Raw genomic sequence first — 24,222 nt, 5'->3', positions numbered from 1 at the left:
TAAATAATATAATCAATGATTTGACCTAGATTGATAGCTACATGGGTGAGGAAGTATCTCCTAACTATCTTCAAAATATGCAACTGATTCATTCTGATTTGATTTCAACTCTTTCCTACCCTAAAGAACTCAAAGCTGCTTATAACAAAGTTAAGTACAAATTTCAAAACACAAATAATTTTTAGCAGTAGAGTTTAAATGCTAAATATGTTCTTTTAAGAAAATCATTACCTAGAATAACAGACTTGGAAGGGACCTTGTGGGTCATCTACCCTACACCATTTCTGACAGATGGCAGTTTAGTCTCTTCTTGAAAGCCTCCAGTGATGAAGCTCCCACAACTTCCGAAGGCAACTTCTCTTCCATTGGTTGGTTGTTCGGTCAGAAAATTTCTCTTTATTTCCAGGTTGAATCCTTGTTCATTTTTTCTATCTCTTATTCCTTATCTGGCCTTCTGGTGTTTTGGAAAACAGGTTGACACCCTCCTCTGTTGAAGCCCCTCATATTGGAAGACTGCTATCATGCTATTATTAGAGCAAGGTTAAAAAAAATTAGCACACGCTTTAAAAAACAGGCAAAAACCAAAGCAGAATGCTGTCAGTAGCCAAGACAGGAAACAATGAATGAAAACAAATGAGAGAAGCAACCTGGAATTAAAGAATAACTTCCTAACAGGGAGGACAATTAATCAGTGGAACAGCTTGCCTTCAGAAATCGTGGGCGCTCCATCACTGGAGGCTTTTAAGAAGAGAAGGGACAGCCACTTGCCTGGAATGGTATAATATAGGATCTGCTTGAGAAGGGGGCTGGACTAGAAGACCTCCAAGGTCCCTTCCAGCTCTACTCTGATTAGTCGCCCAAGTGATCACTAATTCGTTTCTTTCCATTGGGTTCAGACCTTAATAAAAGGGATGGCGTCCATTCCAAGATACGAGCACATTTTATTAGCACATAGCAGACCCAAAATAAAACTCTTAAATCAGGTCTTCAAACTTTGCAAACTTCAAGCTTTGCTGGCTGGAGAATTCTGGGAGTTGAAGTCCACAAGTTTTAAAGCGGCCAAGTTTGGGGACCCCTGCTGTAAATATTTAAAACAATTGAAGCAAGCATGCACAATATTGTTTTAAGCATTTTCACCACACGCAAACACGCGGAGAGCAGCTCCCACCCCACCTTCGCAAGGGCGAGAAGCGAGAAGCCCCGCCCCCTCCATATCTGATTGGCCTTTCCTTGGAGGCCAGAGAAGCTCCGCCCCTTCCCCCGCTCCCTTCCTGCCGATTGGCTTCCTGCTCAAGGTTGCGTTACCGGAAGCGGCCGTTGCCCGGACGACGGAAGGGGGGGGAAAAGCCGCGGCCCTTTTAACGGAGTCGATGGCGGCGTTGGAGCCGGGGCTTTGGTTTCTGCTTTGATCCCGGTGAGTATCGCGGAGAACGGGGCAGAGGCCCTCTTGGTGGGGGTGGGGGCTGTCGCTGTTGGGAGGGGGACGGGGAGCTAGCCGTCTCGCCCAGTCCACCGTGTGGCCGCAGGTAGACTGCGCTTGGAGCGGGAGGCTCCATCTCCCGAGTCGAGAGGGGCGCGCTTCGATTGGGGGATGCCTTTTCCCCCGGAGCCCCTCCCCCCTTTCAGTGAAATCGGTTTTATATCTCTGGGCGGCCTAAACTAAATTATATTTCAATTTCCTGGGCAGCGTTTCAAAGACACCCCCCCCCCAAAAAAAAACCGCCCGGAGGTTTCGTTTGTTTCTAGTTATTTCTATTAATTTAGCAACGTTTCAAAGCTGCCCCGGGCCTAAAGCGCTTATTTACTTAATGTTTGTTTATTTAATCATGTTGCGGCGTTTCAAAGGCCTGGAGGACTTATTTATTCTGGGTTTTTTTTAATTTCTATTGATTGTATTAATTTAATTTAATTAATTTATTTAGCAGCATTTCAAGGCGGCTTGAAGAAGCTATGTATTTCATTTATAGTTTCCCTTTTTGATTTAGCAGCATTTCAAAGCCTCTCCAAGCCCAAAGGAAATAGTTATTTAATTTTAACTTAATTAGATGAATTGATTGAGCAGCATTGCAAAATTAGCCTGAGCCTAAAGGTTTGTAGGTTGACTTTTACAGCCGATGCTTTTCTGACATCAGAGGAGCTCTGCTGATAGAAAGCCCCCCCCCAATATAATTATTGATAAAAGGATCTCTGTTGGGTCAGTCTGGATGCCCTCCAAAGGGGTGGAGTTCATCTCCCAGAATTCCCCATGCTCATTGCTCTCATTAATGGTATGCTGCCTTTGGTGAGATGGGCATCTATATAAATTTGATTAACTCTGGAGCTCTTGCATTGCTCAGCTCAATGGCGCACACACACAAACACACCCTTCATGTCTATGGCAATACTGTAAACGGTTTCCAAAGAAGCAAAATTAACATCTTGTAAGATTAAATAAGATGAGCAGATCTGAACTGTAGTTCTTGTAGGTAGTTCTTTACTTATGACTTTTTAATGCTTTAACAAAGAGGAGGGGGTCAACTTATTTTCCAAGGCACCAAAGGGCAGGACAAGAAGCAACGGATGGAAAGTAACCAAAGAGAAGCAACCTGGAATTAAGGAGAAACTTCCTAACAGTGAGGACAGTTAACCAGTGGAACAGCTTGCCTTCAGAAATTGTGGGTGCTCCATCACTGGAGGTTTTTAAGAGACTGGACAGTCACTTGTCTGAAATACTATAGGGTCTCCTGCTTGATCAGGGGGCTGGACTAGAAGACCTCCAAGGTCCCTTCTATTCTGATTGCCAATCAGAAATATTTGATTTCATTTTAATGAAAAGAAGAACTAGGGTGATAGCAGTGTTCCAAAATTTGAGGGGCTGCCATAAAGAAGAGAGGGTCAACCTGTTCTCCAAAATACCTGAAGGCAGGACAAGAAACAATGGATGGAAACCAATAAAGGAGAGAATCAACCTAGAACTAAGGAGAAATTTCCTGACAGTGAGAACAATTAGTGGAACAGCTTGCCTCTAGAAGGTGTAGGTGCTCCATTACTGAAGGCTTTTATGAAGAGATTGGGCAAATCCAAGAGATTGGATTTGTCTGAAATGGTATTGGATTTCCTGCTAGAGCAGTTGATTGGATTAGAAGACCTCCAAGGTCCCTTCCAACTCTGTTATTCTGTTATGACTACAATTGAGACCAGAAGTTTGATAGCTAAGTGATGCAATTGTGAATCATATCCAATTTTACAACCTTTTCTGCTGCAGTTGTTAATTGAATTTGATTTTCCCCATTGAGTTTGCTTATTGGAAGGGCCCTATTTTTATTTTTTCTACTCTGGGCAACTCACAGAATAATAATACCAAAAAAACTATAAAAAACTGTGTAACAAAACCTCCCAGCATTCCAAAGGCAATGTACTTCACTTTTAACTACCCTGAGCTCCATACTGATTCTACCCCAACCCTTGCAGGAACAGTCAGATCTCAGGAGAAAGGATATTCCACAGAGCAGGGGGTTTTGTAGAAAGAACACAGTAAGATAATATGACTGCAGTTTTCCATTCTTCTGAATTATCTTCTAATATACTTATTTAAAAATCTAATAATTGGCTGAACAGTCACAAAACCATGTTAAATATTGTCAGATCCTCACACAAAGTGAACCACACTCTCTTAAATAAAGTTAATAAGGTTTGGATTCCATTTGTACACCCAGTTCTTAGATGAAGGTCTAACAGGCTTAGTGCAATTTACATCATATATCTTGAATGCTGTATCCTGTTCTGAAGGATTATTTTTTAATTATGTTTTTGGTTTAGTTTGTATGGGTTTTATTGAATTTTTTTCCTCCCGTGTATTGATTGTTAACTGCCCAGAGTTAAGAATTTCAGATGGGCAATTGTAGCCATTTTCTTCTTATCACCAAAGGCATCTCTGCCTTTCTTTGATCAATATCGTTGACCAGCGTCAACATGCTCTCCTTTTACTGTTAACTATTAAAAATCCTCCATGATGAAAGAATGGCAAGCTATTTTCATTTAGAAGAGGCATCCCCAACTGACTGTTGCAACGAATCTGAATCCAAATCCTGGAAATTTAAGTCTACTCATATGGGAAATATTCATATCGGGGGTGTCTGGGATGTGTCCTGGGTTCTGAAAATGAGTCAACCATATTCAAATCTTTCCTTCATAAACACAGGTAGCAAAGCAAGAATGGAGACTTTAGAAGAAGAAAGTTTTGGTATATCCATGTAAGTCTACTTGTACTTCTGCAAGAGATGCAATTTCATTGGGAATATAAAGAAACCAACAAGCTGGAGTTTTGGGAGTGGCAACTGAGCCTTGTGATCTTCTATAGGGCCCAGAGAGGGTGGGATGACAATTCTGGTTCTTTTTTTGGAGTGGTTAAGGGTGCAAGAGGGAAGGTGAAGCCTCTGGGAACCTGAAACAACCAATTGCAGCAAATTTTGGAGTGAGGGATGTAGATGAAACGGAAGGTTTCCCAAGATATTTTCACTAATAAGCGGGCAACAAAAATGATAAAGATTTTAAAGACAAAATCATATGATTAATGGTTGAGGGAGCCGAGTATGTCTGATTCTAACCTAACAAATAGAAGGATTGGGAAGGGGCAGAGGGGAATGTGATATTACAGTTGTCTTCCAGTACTTGAGGGGCTATCCCAAAGGGGAGAGGATTGACTTACTGTCTAAGACAGGGGTCCTCAAACTATGGCCCACGGGCTGGATATGGCCCACCGAAGCCATTAATCCAGTCCGCGTGGGACCACAAGGCTGCCCCGCCCACATCGCCCCACCTACCTGCCAGCCCCCACCCACCTTCTAGAGGCTGAGGAGGCCAAAAATGGAACACGTGGAGGCCGAGAGGGAGGGAGAGAGAGAAAAAACACCCACATACATGCCCACACAACCCCAGGCAGCCACATCCCTTCACTAACCTGCTTTCCACCCCCAGGAGCATAACGAAGTTTTAAGTTGTGTGTATTGTTTAATGGACTGCTAAATTGGCCACACCCACCCAGTCACACGACCACCTAGCCATGCCCACCCAACTGGTCCGGCTCCCCAACAGTCTTAGGGACCCTGAATTGGCCCCCTGTTTAAAAAGTTTGAAGACCCCTGGTCTAAGACATCAGAGGGCTTGACAAGAAATAACAGGAGGAAGATCATTAAAGAGAGCTCTGACTTAGTCATAAAGAAAAATTTCTTGCGAATGAGAACAATTAATCGGTGGAATGGCTTCCCTCCAGAAGTTGTGGGTGCTCTTATCACTGGAGATTTTTGCGAAGAGATTGGACAGCCATTTGTCCAAACTGATATGGGGGGTCATCTACTCAAGCAGGGGCTTAAGACTGGAAGACCTCCCAGGTCCCTTCCAACCCTGTTATTCTATGTCTTTCAATTCCTGCCAAATATTAATAAAAAGCCTTGAAAGGCCACAAAATAGAGACTTCTAACAGAAACCTGGATTAATTAATATAATTCTTAATCAATTCAGTGTCAGCCCGTTTTACATAATGTGCATTTCACCTTCCCTGGTTACTGAAATCTAAATTGCTCGTCTCTCTATTCCAGCTCATCGCCTTCTGATGCTGAATTCGATACTATTGTAGGATATTTGGAAGATATTGTAATGGGTGAGTTCTACTTTAATAGTTAATACTGCCCCCCAAAGGCCTCCCTCAGTACTCCAGCCTCACAAAGAACAGCTTGTATTTGATTGATAGGTCTAAAGATATATATTTTTGTAATCTCATAGTCATAAATGTAGTCCGTCCAATTCACCAGGAAGACAGCAAGCATGAGGAGGAGGAGGCAGCTAAGTCAAACATTGGTATGTTCCATGTACCAAGCTATTATCATGCTTGAGCGATGTTACTGCAGCAGATACTCCTATTTTCTGCATAAAATATGCCTTGCCCTAATCTGAGCATGACTAGCTCTGAGGAGACCTGATTTCTCTCAGAAGCTTTGCCCCTGAGTAATCCCACTTTTCTGAGGATAACTGTTTCTGTGTCTCTTTTGAACCCTCTTCTACCTCAGCTCCTTCTGAGGATACATGAAGGGAGGCTTCTGATCTAGGCCAGAGCCTGCTGGGCAGGAAGGTTGTCTGTTTTTGACCTGGTTTATAAATATTGCTTCTGACCCCAGGGCAGAATCCATCCATCCATTCTGCTGAATCCATCACTTGCCAGAATGATGAGAGGATGTCCAGAGACATTTGTCGTCTTCTGGTCCTGTTCTTCACCTGAGGAAGACACTTGAAGCAGAACCCTGATCATTGCTAGACGGCTGGTTAAACCTACTAGTTCCAAGTTCATGGAAGATTTTAAATGCATCTTCAGTGTCGCTCATTTTAATGTCTGCTAGACAGATTCGATCTGTATTTTGTTGTTGCACACATTATCTGCAACAGGGCTCCTCAAACTACATGCCAAACTTGGTGGGATTCCATGATCAGGCAAACATTTGGAATGATCAAACAGTCTGCTTAATGTCAATTCACTCTTCCTGTATAAACTGCCATGTTAATCATGATAAAGGGAACACTGTTGTAGGCCTGTCAAATATTCTAGGGCAGGGGTGTCAAACTCGATTTCATTGAGGGCTGCATCAGGGTTGTGTGTGACCTTGGGGGGCTGGGGTGGGCATGGCCAGCTTGACATCATTCATGTTGGGGGTGCCTGTGGTGGCCTGATTGCTCTGCCAGCGAAAACGGGCCCCTGAGCTCCATTTTCGGCTGCAAAGGCTTCCTGCAACCCTCTGCTAGCAAAAACTGAGTTTGGGATGGCTGCACACAGCCCTCCTGACCTCAGCTTTCACTGGCAGAGGCATCGCAGGCCAGTTTTTCGCTGTTTCTAGTGCGGCCCCCACGGGCCAGATCTAAGCACCCTACGGTCTGGATCCGGCCCCCAGGCCTTGAGTTTGATGCCCCTGTTCTAGGGAATAGATATCCCTTCTTCAAAAGACTTAGGAGATTTGCTTCCAAGATTTCTGGTCTTACAAGAGCCTTCCTAGCTGGTAAAAAATGGAAGTGGTTGCATAGATGTTGCCCCCCTCCCCCACAAGTTGCAGCTGTGCTGTTGTCATGCCTGACCCAGAGCACAATGTGCTGGATTGCAAGTTGAGCATAGCGGGGCCAAAGAACGAAGTCACTGTCTTTCAGCTAAATAGCCCCCCTATTTAGCAGCTGTTTTGTGATTTCAGACGATGACTTCCAGCTAATACAAAGAAACTTCATGGATAAATACTACCGAGAGTTTGATGACACAGAGGAGAATAAACTGGTCTACACACCTATCTTTAATGAATATGTAAGTTTGGTCCGTACAGATAAGATCCCCCCCCCGAGGTTGAATTGCTGCTTGGCTCATTTATAAAGATGCTAAAAGTTTGGACTGGGCAAGAATGTGTATTCTGGCTTCACTCTTACCTGACCTTAGGACCTTTCGCCGCGAACTTAAAACTTATTTATTTCATATGGCTGGACTAGCCTGATTTTTATTTTTATTAGATGGGTTTTTAAAATTGTGTTATTTTACAGGGGAGTATGTTTTTAACGTTTTGGGCATTTAAATCAGTTTTTTAAGGGTTGTTTTAAATTATTGTGTGTATTTATATTTTATCTGCCTGTTCACCGCCCTGAGTCCTTCGGGAGAAGGGCGGTATACAAATTAAAATATTATTATTATTATTATTACTCAAATACAGAGAAATGTATGATTTGGCAGAACAGATTTCCCCAACTTTATTGGCTTTGCTGGCTGGTGACTGGAGGAGAGGAGATGGTTCTGTGCATGTAGCAGGCGAGGGCGCGCAGCTCAGTTTGCATGAGTGGCAGGCACACATGGCCCCTGCTTCCATAAGTAGAGATATGTGCCCTGCTCACCCGTCACTTCTGTGGCCGAATTCCGAAAGACTTCAGGGCTGGTAGGGGGCTGCAGCCTGGGGGTCGGGGACCCCTGTTGTAGAACACCCAGAAAGCTCTTCACTTGATTGGCAGAAGTAGCCTCATCACCTGCCCTGTCACTTTACCCTGCATGCCCCGTTACAGGATGCTCAGCTGTACATCAGTGAAAGCCAGCATGAAGAAATATCAATAGCAATCACACTTAGACTTATAAACTGCTTCACAGTACTTTCTAGCCCTCTCTAAGCGGTTTACAGAGTCAGCCTCTTGCCCCCAACAATCTGGGTCCTCATTTTACCCACCTCAGAAGGATGGAAGGCAGCCTGGTGAGATTTGAATTGCCAAATTACAGGCAGCTGGCAGTCAGCAGAAGTAGCATGCAGTACTGCACTATAACCACTGTGCGACCGCCGAAATATTCTTGTAAGCGTTTTCTCTGCATTTTATTTCATTTACGTAATGCCTTTCAGATATGCCATTATTTCTTAAACAGCTTTGAAAAACACACCAAGAATTATAAAATGCACTTTTACAAGTACAGCATTTACTTAATATTTAAAAGTACAGGTAGTCCTCGACTTACAAAAGCTCACTTAGTGACCGAAGTTACAACCTTACTGAAAAAATGACTTATGGCCTTCCAGCATCTTCATGGTTACATGATTTACATTTGGATGTGTGGCAACTGACTCACATTATGACGGTTGCAGTGTCTCGGGGGTCCTGTGGTCCCCTTTTGGCAAGTAAAGTCAATGGGGAAGCCAGATTTGCTTAACAACCATGTTACTAATTTAACAACTTGCGGTGATTCAACAAATATGGCAAGAAAAGTCGCAAAATGGGACAAAACTCACTTAACAAATTTCTCACTTAGCAACATACATTTTTGGCTCAATTGTGTGGTCAAAGCACCTTGAACTAATAAGATCGACCAATATATCTTATAGTTTATTTTATCTGCTTATTAGTTCATGGTGCTTTGACAACAGGTAGGAGATACAGGTAGTCCTCAACTTAGAACCACAACTGAGTGCAAAATTTCCATTGCTAAGTGAGACAGCTGTTAAGTGATTTTTGCCCCATTATATGACCTTTCTTGCCACAGTGGTTAATCACTGCAGTTGATAAGTTAGCAACACGGTTGTTAAGTGAATCTGACTTCTCCGTTGACTTGGCTTGTCAGAAGGTCGCAAAAGGGGATCATGTGATCCCAGAACACTGCAACCATCATAAATGTGAATCAGTTGCCAAGCATCTGAATTTTGATCACGTGGCCACGGGGATGCTGCAATGGTCATAAGTGTGAAAAATGGCCATAAGTCACTTTTTTCATTGCCGTTGTAACTTTGAACGGTCACTAAATGAACTGTTGTAAGTCGAGGACTACCTGTACAATTAATGTTATGATGTTAAAGAAGGAGGAATAGTTCCTTTTTAAAAAAGAATAGTGTATGGCCTATCTCCAAATCTAAATTCCCAGGATTTATTACCTACAGAAATGTTTCTTCCTACATTGCAAGATGAGATTATTTTTCTTTCCTGCTAGATATGCATTTGCTTCCCTAATTACTTAAGTTGCTTAAAGAGGTGGAGATTTGATCTGATCTGATCTCAGAAAGGCTAAGCGAGATTAGATGTGGGTGGTATTTGTTTTTGTAATATTACCAGATCCCAGAGCTGTGGATTTGCCCAGCACTCATAACAAGTTAAACAACATCCTGGAAGAAGGCAGTGACAAACCAGACACTCATATTGTTGCCAAGAAGACAATCTAGGGTGTCATTAGATATCAGAGAGCTAATCTGGACTTGACTTTAATTTACTTCCCGTTCCATTGGCACTTAGTACACCTATTTGTACCTTTTACCACTCTTATTATGTTTTCTTAATTGCTGTGTCGTTGAAAAAGAAAATGCATTAAACGTAGCATCCTAATTATCAGATAACTATCTTCATTAGTAAATTCAGCAAGCAGAGGGTTAATTTTTGCCACATATCCATTAAAAAGTTCAGCTATAAGAGATACTGTAAACCCGGGGGTTACCTTTAGCTTCTGAATGGTAGCCTGTTGGGTTATCATTCTGAGAATTGAAATCCAGGAATTTTCAAGTGGCCAGAGTTTAATGATTTTAACCTGGTTTACGACTGTCAGGTGTGTATGCCATTCATAACTGGAATGGCATGTAAATGCAAGAAGCAGCAATTAAATAAAACCTTCTCATTTTAGATCTGCTTAGTTGAAAAATACATCGAAGCGAAACTTTTGGACAGGATTCCTGGTTTCAACATGTCCGCCTTTACCTTGTCTTTACAGTAAGTCGGGTTTCTGTCTTGTTTTTTGTGTTTAAAGTTGGTTGAGTTCTTTCTGTTCTGATTGTCTTCCTCTGTTTTTCCTCTATTCAGGTAGTCCTCAATGTACAACCACAATTAAGCCCCAAATTTATGCTGCTAAGAGAGAAATTGGTTAAGTGAGTTTTGCCCCATTTTACTACTTTTCTTGCCACATGTGTTAAGTGTAATTGTTAAATTAGTATCACAGTTGTTAAGTGAATTGGCTTCCCCGTGGACTTTGCTTGCCAGTATATCACAAAAAGGTGATCACACGTGACCCCCTGGACACTGCAACCATCATAAATGTGAGACATTTGTCAGTCATCCGAATGCAAATCACATGACCATGGGGATGCTTCAACCATCATAAGTGTGAAAAGTCACTTTTTTCAATGCTGTTGTAACTTTAAACAGTCACTAAGTGAACTGTTGTAAGTGGAGGACTCCCTGCAATTTTTTCTCTCCCCTTTTGAATCTTGGGCAAGTGAGCGGCTGCCATTGGGTTTCATGGCACATGGACCTGAGTGTATTCTTGGGATGCTGCCATATATATATACTTCAATTTCTTTTGCTCTATGTGGGAGCCTAGTAAAATAATTGCAAGATGAACCCTGGCATCTGTTATAGACACAGGGAAAAATGGATTAGAGATAGTTCTTAACTTACAACCGTTTGTTTAATGACCATTCGGAAATTACAGCGGCACTGAAAAGAGTAACATTATTTTTCACGCAGTCATTGCAGCATCCCCATGTTCCATGATCAAAATTCAGATGCTGGGCAACTAGCATGTATTTATGAGAGTTGCAGAGTCCCTGGGTCATATGATCCCCTTTTGCTACTCTCTGACAAGCAATGTCAATAGGGAAACCAGATTCACTTAATGACTGTGGCAAGAAAGGTCACACTTAGACTTACATACTGCTTGACAGTGCTTTACAGCCCTCTCTAAGCGGTTTATAGAGTTGGCTATAAGTCAAGGGCTATCTGTATTAGAATCTCTACACTTTTTGCTGCCAACTTGTAGGCCGTGAGGTGTTTGCAACCGGGCTGCGGAAACAGTGAGGTGTTTGCAACCGAGCTGCGGAAACAGTGGGTGAGCAAGTCTACGCACAACCCCACTTAGGTGCGTGCATGCACACCATTACACGTGCATGCCGCTCGCGCAGATGGAGCTGCGCGCGCACACTTGCTGGCCACTCACATGGAACTGTTCCCCCTCTGCCAGTCCACAAAGCTGGAAAGGGGAATTTTCCCCTAGAACTTTATCCTGTAGCTACTTTTCAGAACTAACAGTAAAACAGTAGAGGCGTTTTATAGAGAAGAAACTGCAAGTCGATGGATGGGGAGAAATTGAAGCATCAAGAGACGCTCGATTCAATTCTTAAAATGTTCCCTGGACCCTTAGCAGGTGGCACCTGACAGCAGGCTAGGGGCCTAATCGTTCCCTCTTAAGTAGGGGATTGCATTTCCTAAGCCCCATATGGACTTGGGGATTGCCTGTCCAAGGAAGCCTGTCTACCTGCTACTACTTCAGAGAGATTCCCATGAGCAAGAGCTGCATTAAGGGATCAACCAAATTAGAAATTAGTAATTTCTAATTTCACAACTCAGGATTGCTTGGCACCGAATGCAACGATGAAAGAACCAATCTCAAGGACTTCCGGTTTGGCACCGTAGGTGATGGCGGTGATCTTTACGATCACCAACCTCTGGATTATGTGGAATCGCTAGGACAGCTTAAATCTGCTGTCCAGCGGTTCGGAAAACCCCCTCTTCGGGAGAAGGAGAAGGTGGTGAGCTGAGGGCAGAGGTTGAATTTCCCTAAAGCCCCTGAGAAAAAAGGGGTTTGAAGGGTTAAGTTCCCTCCAGTAACCCGAAGTGCTCCAGATCCGAGGATTCTTCTGCTTTGGCGGAACCAATCACCACGACCAAACGCCGAGATTTATTTTGGACAATAAAGGATTATACCGGACAGAACGAAAGTGGGAGAACTTTATGCAAGTAGCCAAGCCGATTCCCTGATACTTTGTAACAAGTTTGAAAACAGTAAAAAAATGGAGGCGAATTGTTAACAAGTTAACGAGTGGAAAGCGAAAGTGATACTTTCAGCGTTTGCCGTCTGCAGTTGGTAATTTGCATGTTACTTGCTGCTTTAACTCTTTAACTCTTTGCTGCCTGCTGATAGAATCTAGGGGAGATTTTTAAATACTGCTTTAAAAGACTGTGTTTCTCAGAGATTAAGAAGATTTAAAGTGAATATTAAGTTGGAAATAAATAAATAAATAATTTTATAGAAGATGGCAGCCAAACAATTAAAGTCTACTGTAACAAAGAGCTCTGGAACTTTATCAGCTGGTGCCTCTCCAGCTCATACAGCAGAGACTAGAACATTGAATTTAGAGGCGTTACAAGAGAACTTAAAAGGCTTTATAGAAGAAAAATTTAAAGTAATAACTGATGAGATGTCTGAAATGAAAGAGCAGATATCAGAAATTCAAGTGGGAAATAAAGAAGTTAAAGAAGGATTTGTAATGGCAGTACGAAGTTTGGCAACGAATGTGATTTTATTGGAAGAGGAGGTTGAAGAAATTAAGCAACATAATTTAAAATTAGAAAATAAAATGGATGAATTTCAAAGTAAAATGGAAAAAACAGAGGATGAAATAGTTTTGATACAATATAGAAATATGGAATTTGCTCTTAGAATTCGAGGTTTGAAAGAAAATAAGGAAGAGAATTTAAGGGAAATTTTTTCTGAAGTATTTGCTGAGATATTAGCAGCTCGTCCAGCAGATGTGGCTTATCAAATTGAAAAAATATATCGTGTGAATTCTTGGATAGCAAGGCAAAAAAAGTTGCCAAGGGATGTTGTTATTTATTTTACAAACAGAATAGTGAGAAATCAGATTTTGCAAGCTTCATATAAGGGGGAGAAGATTCAGATTGCTGGTCAAGATATCTTGATATTAAAGGAAATTCCACCAAAAATGTTAAGGGCTAGGAAGGAATTTGCCTTCCTGGTGAATGAACTTAAAAAACATCAGATTGAATATAGATGGGATATTCCAACTGGTATAATAGTATATTATGCAGGGAAAGTACATCGTTTCAATACGGTTGGAAAAGCAAGAGAATTTTATGTTGAGGTATTAAAGTTGGAAGTCTTCCCCATTGGAAGCTAGAAGAAGGAGGCTGAAGTGAAGGAAAGAGAAGTGAAGCAGGTACAAGAACAGATTGTGATGGAAGAAGATTTATTACAAGTGTTGGAAATACCTACGACGGGTTTAGATTCAAAAGAACAAAGGCTGACAAGAGCTGCTGCTAAACGCAAGGAACAAGAGATGAAGGCACAACAACAACTGGCAACTACTACAATGGAAACAGTGGAGGAGCAAGGCCTAAAGTAAAATGTGATCTGCGGCTGGTGTTCCAAAAGTTTCCTTTGGCCGATAATGGCAATTAAACTATTATCTTGGAATGTTAATGGCCTGAATTCACCGCAGAAGAGAAGGAAAGTATTTCATTATTTGAAACAATTTAAAAATGACATTACCTGTTTACAAGAAACACATATTAGATCTTGCTAAATGTTGGAGATGCGATTGTGAAGATGCTACTTATTACCATATATGGTGGACTTGTAAAAAAGTTAAAGCATTTTGGATTAAAGTATGGTGGATCATGCAGAATATTTTGAAAAGAAGATTAAGTTTACTCCGCAGTTCTTTCTACTAGGAATAATTATGGACTATACAGCTATAGAGACTAAATTGATTTTGAACTTAATAACAGTCGCAAGACTTTTGATTGCTCAGTATTGGAAGAAAGAAGAATTACCTACAATCGAAGAATGGACACTCAAAGTATCAAATCTGGCAGAGATGACAAAAATCTCCGCTTACTTGAAAGACTATATACTAGAAAAATATATTTTAGAATGGAAAATGTGGATTGATTATATTCAAAATAAGTATCAGATAAAAAAATATCGAATAGCATATGAGTAAATTTAGGAAATATTTTGTATTAGATATATTTTTGAAGGAGAGGGGAATTGAGAGTGTGACTAAGTGTGGTGTGACTAGAGATTATAATTTAGGAATTATTTTGGATTATGATTGTTAGTTTTGATACCCTGCATTTTGTTCTGGGAAGTCGGGGTGGGGGTGGGGGTAAGGGGAGGGAATTGGGGGGTTTGGTAGAGATGGAGTGATGGTTAATGTACAGGGATTATTGAAGAAATATAATTAATGTAGGGTCGGGTCTGCATAGTTACCATTTTAGAACGGTGAGGAGGGAGAAAAGAGAGAGTAGGAGGTAGGAAAGAGGAGAAGAGGAAGGAAGAGGGATAGTAGAGGGAGAAGGAAGGTGTAGGGTGGAGGGAGGAGTGGATGTAGATAAGAGAAGGAGAGGAAGGTTTGGAAAGTAAAAGAAGGTAGAAGAGGGAAGAGTGTTAAAAAGGGTGATGGTGACTGGGCAAGCCGACTAATTGTATATAACTGTACATTGGATGAATTATTTGATATGATTGTAAAAATAAAACTTTTTATAAAAAAAAAAAAAAAAAGAAAGAACCAATCTCAAGACAGAATCCTTAAGCAGGAATTCTATTTAACACTCAGATTTGAACTTAATGCAATTTGCCAATGGCTTTGGGGTTACATTCTCCCTTGGAGAAGCTTGAAGAAAATGGGGCAGCCCTTCCTCTGATGACGACTGCTTGTCATCCCTTTTTAGATTAGATCAAAGCTGATGTTAGTTTTTATTTTGATTTATGAAATTTGTTCTGTTTGCATTATTATTATTATTATTATTATTATTATTATTATTATTATTATTATTATTATTATTATTATTATTATTTACGCAAAATGACAGTATACAGCAAACGAGATAATTATGCTGGATTTCGTATCACAGATCACTAGTCAAACACTTCCCAAGCGTTTAGGACTGCATGATGTATCGACGAATTATGCGAGCAGATCCCAGTAAGGTGGCTGCCTGCAGCTGACCAATGGTGACCTTGTCAGCGCCAATTGCTTTTAAGTGCTTGCCTAGGTCTTTAGGCATAGCTCCCAGTGTGCCGAGTACCACTGGAGCCACCTGCACTGGTTTATGGCAGAGTCTCTGCAATTCGATTCTCAAATCTTGATATGAGGTGACTGGTGACTTTTTCAAGTTGTTTCTCGTCGATTCTGCTGTCACCAGGTATAGCAATGTCGACTATCCACACTTTTTTCTTTTCCACAATCGTGATATTCGGGGTATTGTGTTCCAAAACTTTATCAGTCTGTATTCAGAAATCCCACAGTAGTTTTGCACGCTCATTTTCAGTCACTTTTTCAGGCTTATTATCCCACCAATTTTTTGCTACAGACAGATGTAGTTGTGATACAAATTCCAATGGACCATCTGAGCAATTGTGTTGTGACGTTGTTTGTAGTCGGTCTGAGCTATTGACTTACAACAGCTCAGTATGTGATCAATGGTTTCATCCGCTTCTTTGCAGAGTCTGCATTTGGGATCATCATCAGCAGATGATGATGATGATGATTATCATGATGATGATTCATTAAACATGAAACTCAGTCAACTGAATATTTAAAATGTGTCACAAATACCATTGACTGGTGCTAATGGTTGATACGGGTTGCTACAAGCGTCCTAGGTATCAACCAAGTATCTTCTTAAAATATATGATGGTCCGAGTAGCGCATTTTTTTGCAGTTCCACTGGTATTTATGGCAGGAAGCTGCAATTTCTTGATGTGTTTTGTAAAATTCTTCAAGTGCCCCGATGACAATAGGTATCACTGTTACATGTTTCATCCATAGCCGTGTATGGCTATGTCCAGGTCGCGATATTTGTGATTTTTTTTCCAATTCTTTTTCTTTGACTCTGGCATCTCCTGGTACAGTGATAGCAATAAACTGTACGCTTCGGCCCTTGACAACCGTGATGTCTGGCTTGTTGTGTTCCAAATGACGATCTGTCTGTATTTGAATAATAATAATAATTACAGAAAAATTGCTGCAGGCTGTGAAAACAGAGAACATTATAAAAACAACAGAAACAAAGGCAGAATATAAGGAAAAACAGCTGGATGACAGATTAAATAGATGGAAAACCAAAGCTTTACATGGACAGCACTTGAAAAACATTGAAGGAAAATGTGATGACAACTTTACATGGGCATGGCTTAAGATGGGAACCATCAAGAAAGAAACGGAAGGTTTAATACTCGCTGCTCAAGAACAAGCACTACAAACTAATGCTATGAAAGCAAGGATACAAAAATCCACCAACAATCCAAACTGCTGACTTTGCAACAACAAAGTCAAAACTGTTTCACATTTAATATGTGAATGCAGCAAAATCGCACAAACTGATTACAAAGCTAGACATGACCAAGTTGCTAAATTAATCCACTGGTCATTATGTAAAAAATACGACTTGCCTGTATCCCAAAAGTCATGGGAACATAAAGTGGAAAAAGTTATAGAAAATGAGAAGGTGAAGATCTTGTGGGACTTTCGAATACAGATGGATCGTCACTTGGAACACAACACACCGGATATCACAGTTGTCAAAAACTGAAACGTACAATTTACCAGGAGATGTCAGAGTCGAAGAAAAAGAAGTGGAAAAAATCATGAAATATCACGACCTGGTCATCGAAACTACACGGCTATGGATAAAACATGTAACAGTGATCCCCATTGTCATCGGGCCACTTGGTACCATGTCCAAGAATTTTATAAGATACATCAACAAATTGCAGCTTCCTGCATTAACACCAGTGGAACTGCAAAAAACTGCGCTACTTGGAACATCGTACATCTTAAGAAGGTTCTTGGTTGATACCTAGGACGCTGGCAGCAACCAGTATCAACCATTAGTACCAATCAATGGTATTTGTGATGCATTTTTGAATGTTCAGTTGATTGAGTTTCATGTTTAATGAATAAAGTAATAATAATTATGGGTTTTTATGGGTGTGGCCTTTTTCCTTATTGTCTAATTCTTCATAGTAACAATGTAATTAGGATTCTACAGTATAATAATTCTTCAGGGATTATTGGAAATATTCTTAAGTAACCCTGTCATTTTCTGCACAATCACATTTATGGAAGGGGCAAGAGGTAGTCATTGTTTAAGAGTCTCCTGCTTAGCGACCATTCAAAGTTACAATGGCCCTGAAAAGATAATTTCATGACCGGTCATCACACATACGACCATTGCAACATCCTGCAGTCATGTGATCACCATTTGCATGCTTCACAGCTGGCTTCTGAACGAGCAGAGCAAGTGGAGAACTGGCAGTGAAATTGCAAGTTATGGCCGTGTGCGTTTCACTTAACGACCGTGGCACTCCTCAATCAAGTTGCCAGTTCCAGCTGTGGCCGTTAAACAAGGACTCCTTGTAGTGTTTTCTTCTTCACTTCTCCAGAACGGATGTTGTAATCCTTTACAATCTCAAATTCCTTTTCCACATTAATCACCTATCTCTCACTTGCAGGCAGCACAAGGATGAAATAGCAGGAGACATTTTTGATATGCTTCTCACATTCACTGACTTTCTGGCATTTAAAGAGATGTTCCTGGATTACAGAGCTGTAAGTATTTCAAAACTGGGCTGTGGGGAGGGGGTGGAGTGCTGAACATCAGTATGCTGGTCCCTGACCTGGGTCGTATTTTCCCATTAACAGTGGTTCTCTGGGGTCATGGGAAGGGAAGTGCCTCAGATAGAAAGTCCTTATAGAAAGTGGTAAGGACAACCAAGAAGATTATAGGAAGCTCGCTTTCCGTCATTCAGGATACTGCTTATAAGGGCTATTTGCTTAGAGCTTGAAGCATTGTTAGAGACCCCACACAACCACTTCACAGTCTGGGAGGAGGTTTCCAAGTATGTCTAGCAGGAGAACCAGATTTTGGAACAGCTTTGTTCCCTCTGCCATCCGTCTGGTAACCTTGCAAGATCTGTTTTTCTCTCCATGTACACATGTACATCAGAACTAGTTTGTGTTGTTTCTCTGTGTCATATAATAAATGTTGGTATGTGCATAATTTTGTATTTGTTTTGTCATGTTTATTTTATATTGGAGGCAGTGACCCTTTGAGAGCTGCATGCCACAAATTTCATTTTAATGTATGCTGATTAGTGTACATTCAAAGTGACAATAAAGTTATTATTCTATAAGGGAAAGGGCAGGCAGCTGTGCAGGGGACCAGTGATCTCCTAGAATCCTTTCCAGCTTTCCCCCCCAAGCAGTGTCCCACTACTAAAATCCTTGCTTTCTGTGGTTGTTAAAATATTCTACATTTTTACAGGAGGGGTTACATTGCATTGTGATCTCTACTCCAGAGTTGGGAAAATAAAAGCCCAGTATTTGTAAATTGCTTTCCTTTTTCATCTGCCAGTCTTTTCTTTACAAATGACCCCCAAGCTGAAGTGTGTTTTTGTGTCTCACTCTAGGAGAAAGAAGGACGAGGCCTGGACCTTAGTGCCGGGTTGGTGGTCACCCCTTTAAGCAAGCCCTCCAGGTCACCCCCCCAGAACAGCCTGTGGCAGTAGTGTTTGGCTCCAGAGGTGGCCTGTTGGGGTGCCTCCAATAGGAAAGAGAGGAAAGAGGGAACTCAGCAAGCCTGATCTTCTCTTCGGCTCCTTCTATGGATGGTTCCACCACCACCACCATCATTTCCATCAGAGCACTGGGACTCCTGCGATTCCCACCCAATCAACGTGCAATCGTTTTTCTGAGGACATCCTAAGGTGTTTTGTTTTGTTTTTTTGGTGGGACAATGGTCATGGAAGACTAGTGTCGGGCGTGAGGGGGCGGTTTCTACAGACCCCCCCCCCAAGTTTCACAACCACAGGACCGCTGGCGAATTGTCTTTGTGTGTGGCTGTGAATGAAACACATTGACTTAACAGGTAATACACATTTGGGTGCTTTCTGTAGGTGTTCAATGCAAATGGTATATATATATATATATGTAGCACGAAAATGTTCTCTACGGACTTTTTTCCTCCACTTTGAGGGCTTTCACCCCTTACCTCAGAGGGTCATGATAGTTTTGAAATGTACATTTCATCTTTTCTAGGGCAACTACCACGCAGTGTCCATGCTATGATCTGTAGCTCGTAATGATATAGCCATGTCCTACAATGAAGGACTATATAGCCATGTCCTACAATGAAGGACTACATTTCTGGTTCCTTCAGTCAAATTCTTGTTCACAAAGTTATGCCACCCTCCATATTGAGCCAAATCAAGTGCCAGTGATGTGCATTGTCCACTCACAGCTAGCTCCTAACCCACATTCTCTTTGACCCCTGCCTAAGTTTGTCTTCCACCTGCTGGAAGAATGGAGCAGTTGTAGCCATCTTGAGTGCCATTAAGGAGGAAAACTACCCATGATCAGTAGGCAGCTGTTCTTCATGCTCTCACTAGGCAGGGGCTTGAGCATATTCACCTGCAGCTCCTCGATGGGGCTGAGATGTTTTCTAGGTGCCCCTTGAGTAGGGAAAGTCATCTTCCGTACAGAATCAGGGACACCCTTGCAGGCAAAACATCAGTAAAGAGAGAGAGTAAAGAGAATGTAGTGTTTCTAATAAGCAATTACAATATTTATAGTTACTGCAGTATTTTCCTTGTAAAAAAAATTTCTGTAATATTCTCAGCCTGGAAGTTGGTCTCCAGTGGCATTTTTGACATCTTTATCCAGAAGCCCATTCTGCTTGGCAAAAGAAATTTATTCTTAACTTTTCAACCAAGAGCATTTATTCTTTCACAAAATGTAGAGGTATTGAGCATTACCAAGATTGAATTGTGCAGGTGATGCATTATCAAGCAGATTGCTGGAAATAACAATCAGTATTTACCTTGGCACTGTTGGCTTTTTTCAAAAGCTCAGTCTCTCCATCAGTAACAATCGGTACTTGGCTTGCAGGGATAAGACTGCAGGATCCTATGCAGAATTTCTCTTTTTCATTTTGCTGTAATTACCAATTTAATTGTGAAGGCACTAGGTTTCGGCATCCTAGGGGCCACAGCTGCGTCAAGAAGAGCAATAAGGAAAATGTTTGTTTTCCCTAGTTGAAATGGCATTTCAGGTGTATTAGATCAGGGGTCTCCAACCTTGGGAACTTTAAGCCTGGAGGACTTCAACTCCCAGAATTCCCCAGGCAGCAAAGTTGGGAGTTGAAGTCCTCCAGGCTTAAAGTTCCCAAGGTTGGAGACCCCTGGCTTAGATACTTGGATAACAGATGGGCTAGGATAAGGAGGGATTACAAGTCAACACAGCCAGGGACACCAAGTCAGAAAGGCTGATTTAAGTGTGCTACATGTGTTTTTTCGAAGATACTCCCTGTAGGACACAATAGGCTTGTGGAGTCCTTGGAGCATTGCATAGAAAATGTTATGGAGGTAGCATCTAGGAAACCTCCGCCTTGCAGAGTCTCATGGCAGCAGCACCCATTGTGGTATGTGAACACCTCTCTTGTATTTCGCTTGCTTCGTGCTAATAATAAAATCTGTTTGCTTGGTAAAAAGATACCCTGTGGAATGTGGCAAATAAATTATTCCGATAGGCTAAAGATGATCCTCTTTATGCAGATAAAAAAATGATGGGGGTTTTAGTGGCGAAAAAAAAATAATTTTTAAAAAATTATTTATTCAATGGCTCTTGCCATTTGATACACCCATCTCCTTCGGATCCCCTTCTCCAAACTCCTGATCTTAACCAATTAAGCATGTAAGTGTGGATCTCTTATTTTCATCCTGCTCTGTGCTTTGACTCTGAAGTAGCTCTGAAATAGTCTCATATTCTGTCAGCTGCTTAAATTATCCAAGGTGAAGCAAGTAATGGATGGAAACTACTTAAGGAGAGAAGCAACTTGGAATCAAGGAGAAACTTCCTAACAGAACAATTAACCAGTGGAACAAATTCCCTTCAGAAATTGTGGGTGCTTCATCACTGGAGGCTTTTAAGAAGAGACTGGACAGCTATTTGTGTGAAATGGTGTAGGGTCTCATGCTCGAGCAGGGGGTAAGACTAGAAAACCACCTAGGTTCCTTCCAACTTTCTGTTATTCTGTTAAAAGAAAAGTCAGCCCTGCTGATAGGAGAGCAAAGTAGGCCTCCAAAAGGAGCCGCAAACCCCTATTCTCCTTCGTGGCTTGTTTGTTCTGTTTCCACAGCAGATGGTGGAGGTGGCTGCCAATATTCCCCTTGGACTTGAATTGGAACTAATGAAGGAAAGAGTTGTGGGAGCCAGGGAGCAGGATCATAATTCAGCTTTCTGTGTGATTTTAAATGTATCCTCCAGCCACCAAGGGTCTTGCTCCTGGCCCAGCAGTGCCTGGAAGGAAAAATTATTTGGTACCCAGATATACTGTAAGATTCTTCAGGAAAGAATGACAAACTGCAATAAATAATTTTACTAGTTAAATCTCCTGGTATGCTTGAGACTCATTAACTCTTAGTTGCTGAGCCTCTAGTCTGCCTTCTGAAATTCTACTGGACTTCTGCTGTCCTTCCCTTTTATTTCTGCAGGTGGAAAAATAGAAAACGCTGCGTCTGACTAGTCATGGAAGGAAAACATATCTACTTCAGCTCTTTCATTTCATACTAAGTCATTACCCCTAGAGTTACACTGTATATTTTACAGACTCCTAACTTGGAAGCCTAGATCAAGGGTGTCCCACCTTGTCGACTTTTAAGACTAGTGGACTTCCAACTCCCAGAATTCCTTAGCCAATGCTGGGGAATTCTGGGAGTTAAAGTCTACAAGTCTTAAAAGTTGGCCGAGGCTGATCATCTCTAGCCTAGATCATACCTCGCGCTATCTAAATCTTTAAAATCGAAGGAAGAGACTCTCCCCATGGATTCTGTGTGCATCTTTTCCAAGCAAATTATGTTCTGAAGAACCCTCCTTTTTACAAATGACAATAATGCAGAAAGTCTTTTAAAAATGTATTTAAAACAGGTGGGTTTTTTTTTTTTTTTAGAAATAAAACATTTGTTGGGTGTATATGCCAGAGGCATTTCTGGTACTGTATTACAAAACAAAACGGAATTAATAATTAAACATTATTTACCGGCGCTAGCTGCAAGTGGTGAGCCTATGGGTTTCAGTTTGCTTAGTTCCGGTGACAAATGCTTGGCAATCCCTAGAGACATGCAATCTCTGGATTGCTTTGCACATCTTTACTGCACTCCTCTACAAACATTATAGCAGGGGGTGGTATCCAACCTTGGCAACTTTAAGACATGTGGACTTTCAACTCCCAGAAGTCTGTAATGCAAGGATTGAAGATCTTTGGATTTCAACTCCTAGAAACTAATGCAGAGATGTCCAACCTTGGCAATGTTAAAGACTTGTAGATTTTAATTCCCAGAAACTGCAGTGCAGGATGTCCAACCGTAGCAGTTTTAAGACTTGTGTACTTTTCACTCCCAGAATTCCCTAGCCAGCTGGCTGGGGAATTCTGGGAGTTGAAGTCCACAAGTCTTAACATAGCCAATATTGGACACCCTTGCGTTACAGTGAGAACAGACAAGTTAGTTTAAGTTAAGACAGTCGTTCCACATGTGCCCCTGAAGAGGCCAATGAAGGCATGCCAATAACAACCTTGAGGAATGCCCATTTAAACGAGAGTGCATAATTTCTACCCAGGGCTATTCCGGCCTACTCTGACAAGATCCCAATCAATATTAGTAATCCCAATTGTTTAGCCAAGAGACATTAAAAGCTCTTTTGTGCCCTTCCACTCCACTAAGGCTCAGCTAACACTGTAATGTTCAGCTGTAATGCTCAGCTAACATCATCTTTGCCAAGGGGGGGTAAAGTTGATAACTGTTATTGTCATTTTTTACTGTGGGCACAATGGCACCTATTAAAAATGAAATTCCCTTGCCTGCTGTCAAACGTGTATACATACATAATACACATATAAGACATGCCATATACATATGCATGTATACCTTCACCCATACATATAAATACATATAATGTTAATCACTGAAAGTAGCATTTAGGCATATTGAAAGGTTTAGCTCTGGGGTTAGGGACAAACCAGGAATCATGAAAACCAGCGTGAGGCTGCCTATCTCATCCGGGCCTTAGCCACTGTTGAGGATGCTGGTTAAGAGCACGGGAGAGGGAGGTGAGCCCTGTGATCGGAACAGCCCCTACTGAAGCTGGGACGGGGCGTCGTTTCCAGGCCAGGCCACGTACGTGTGGAAGAGAAGGGACAGAAGCTGCAAAAGCCACCAGCTTGGGCCCCCCATTGATTCAAAAGGAGGCACAGTTCTTTAAGCATGATTGGAGATGCTCGCTTGGCTGGTGGCCGCGTTGCTCCCATAACCCCTCCAAGCTCGGATGCTGAAGCAGGAACTGACCCCGTAGCTAATCATCACCAGGCAGGCAAAGAACTGGGAAAGGCAAGAGACATAGGAATTAAAATAGGCAACCGGAGAGGCGGCTGCAGATCACCCTGGATGTGAAGTATCAATGGAGATTTATTTTATTTATTTATTTTATTTGTCACAACAATATATATAAGCATCACACAAAAGTTTATATAGTATATAAACATATATACGAGGAAATATAAGGAGGTATAAGCATATATATATATATATATATATATATATAAGAAGAAGAAAAAAGAAAAACAATAGGACAGGAACGGTAGGCACGTTTGTGCTCTTATACATGCCCCTTATGGTCCTCTTAGGAATGGGGTGAGGTCAATAGTGGAAAGTTTTTGGTTAAAGCTTTTGGGATTATGGGAAGAGACCACAGAGTCAGATAAAGTGTTCCAACCACTGATGATTCTGTTACAGAAGTCATATTTTCTGCAGTCTAGATTAAAGCGGTTAACATTAAGTTTAAATCTATTGGTTGCTCTTGTATTATTGCAATTAAAGCTGAAGTAGTCTTTAACAGGAAGGACATTACAATAGAT

At 41.4% G+C, this 24,222-nt stretch overlaps 2 protein-coding genes across 3 annotated transcripts in view; one reads left to right on the top strand and one right to left on the bottom strand.

The window, feature by feature from the left end:
* The first annotated feature begins 1,027 nt into the window (after positions 1-1,027).
* Positions 1,028-20,804, top strand: ARL2BP (ADP ribosylation factor like GTPase 2 binding protein). Of its 2 annotated transcripts, XM_058155673.1 has the most exons (8): positions 1,028-1,414; positions 4,181-4,232; positions 5,577-5,638; positions 7,209-7,315; positions 10,139-10,224; positions 17,768-17,864; positions 18,725-20,366; positions 20,483-20,804. In XM_058155673.1, exons 2-7 carry the CDS (start codon positions 4,195-4,197, stop codon positions 18,821-18,823), a joined length of 489 nt encoding a protein of 162 aa, XP_058011656.1. In that variant the 5' UTR covers positions 1,028-1,414; positions 4,181-4,194; the 3' UTR covers positions 18,824-20,366; positions 20,483-20,804. The 2 variants fall into 2 exon arrangements, with proteins under 2 accessions (XP_058011656.1, XP_058011657.1); XM_058155674.1 differs by lacking the exon at positions 4,181-4,232 and having other exon boundaries at positions 1,032-1,414.
* Positions 20,805-22,212: 1,408 nt separating this feature from the next.
* Positions 22,213-24,222, bottom strand: part of PLLP (plasmolipin) — a 61,405-nt gene continuing 59,395 nt past the window's right edge. Inside the window, exon 4 of the mRNA XM_058155672.1 lies at positions 22,213-23,686. Within this exon, the coding sequence (XP_058011655.1) occupies positions 23,567-23,686 (120 nt within the window). The 3' untranslated portion in view covers positions 22,213-23,566. The remainder of the gene's footprint in view (positions 23,687-24,222) is intronic.

This window comes from Ahaetulla prasina, chromosome 12 (assembly GCF_028640845.1).
Source record: "Ahaetulla prasina isolate Xishuangbanna chromosome 12, ASM2864084v1, whole genome shotgun sequence".
Classification (NCBI taxonomy): Eukaryota; Metazoa; Chordata; class Lepidosauria; order Squamata; family Colubridae; genus Ahaetulla; species Ahaetulla prasina.
This window is presented reverse-complemented; position numbering and strand designations above follow the sequence as displayed.

Excerpts from the sequence above, each read along its gene's own strand:
- ARL2BP (XM_058155673.1), top strand. The coding sequence starts at position 4,195 with ATGGAGACTTTAGAAGAAGAAAGTTTTGGTATATCCAT. Across the intron at positions 4,233-5,576 it reads GAAAGTTTTGGTATATCCAT|CTCATCGCCTTCTGATGCTG; the intron begins GTAAGTCTACTT and ends TCTCTATTCCAG. Across the intron at positions 5,639-7,208 it reads TTTGGAAGATATTGTAATGG|ACGATGACTTCCAGCTAATA; the intron begins GTGAGTTCTACT and ends TTGTGATTTCAG.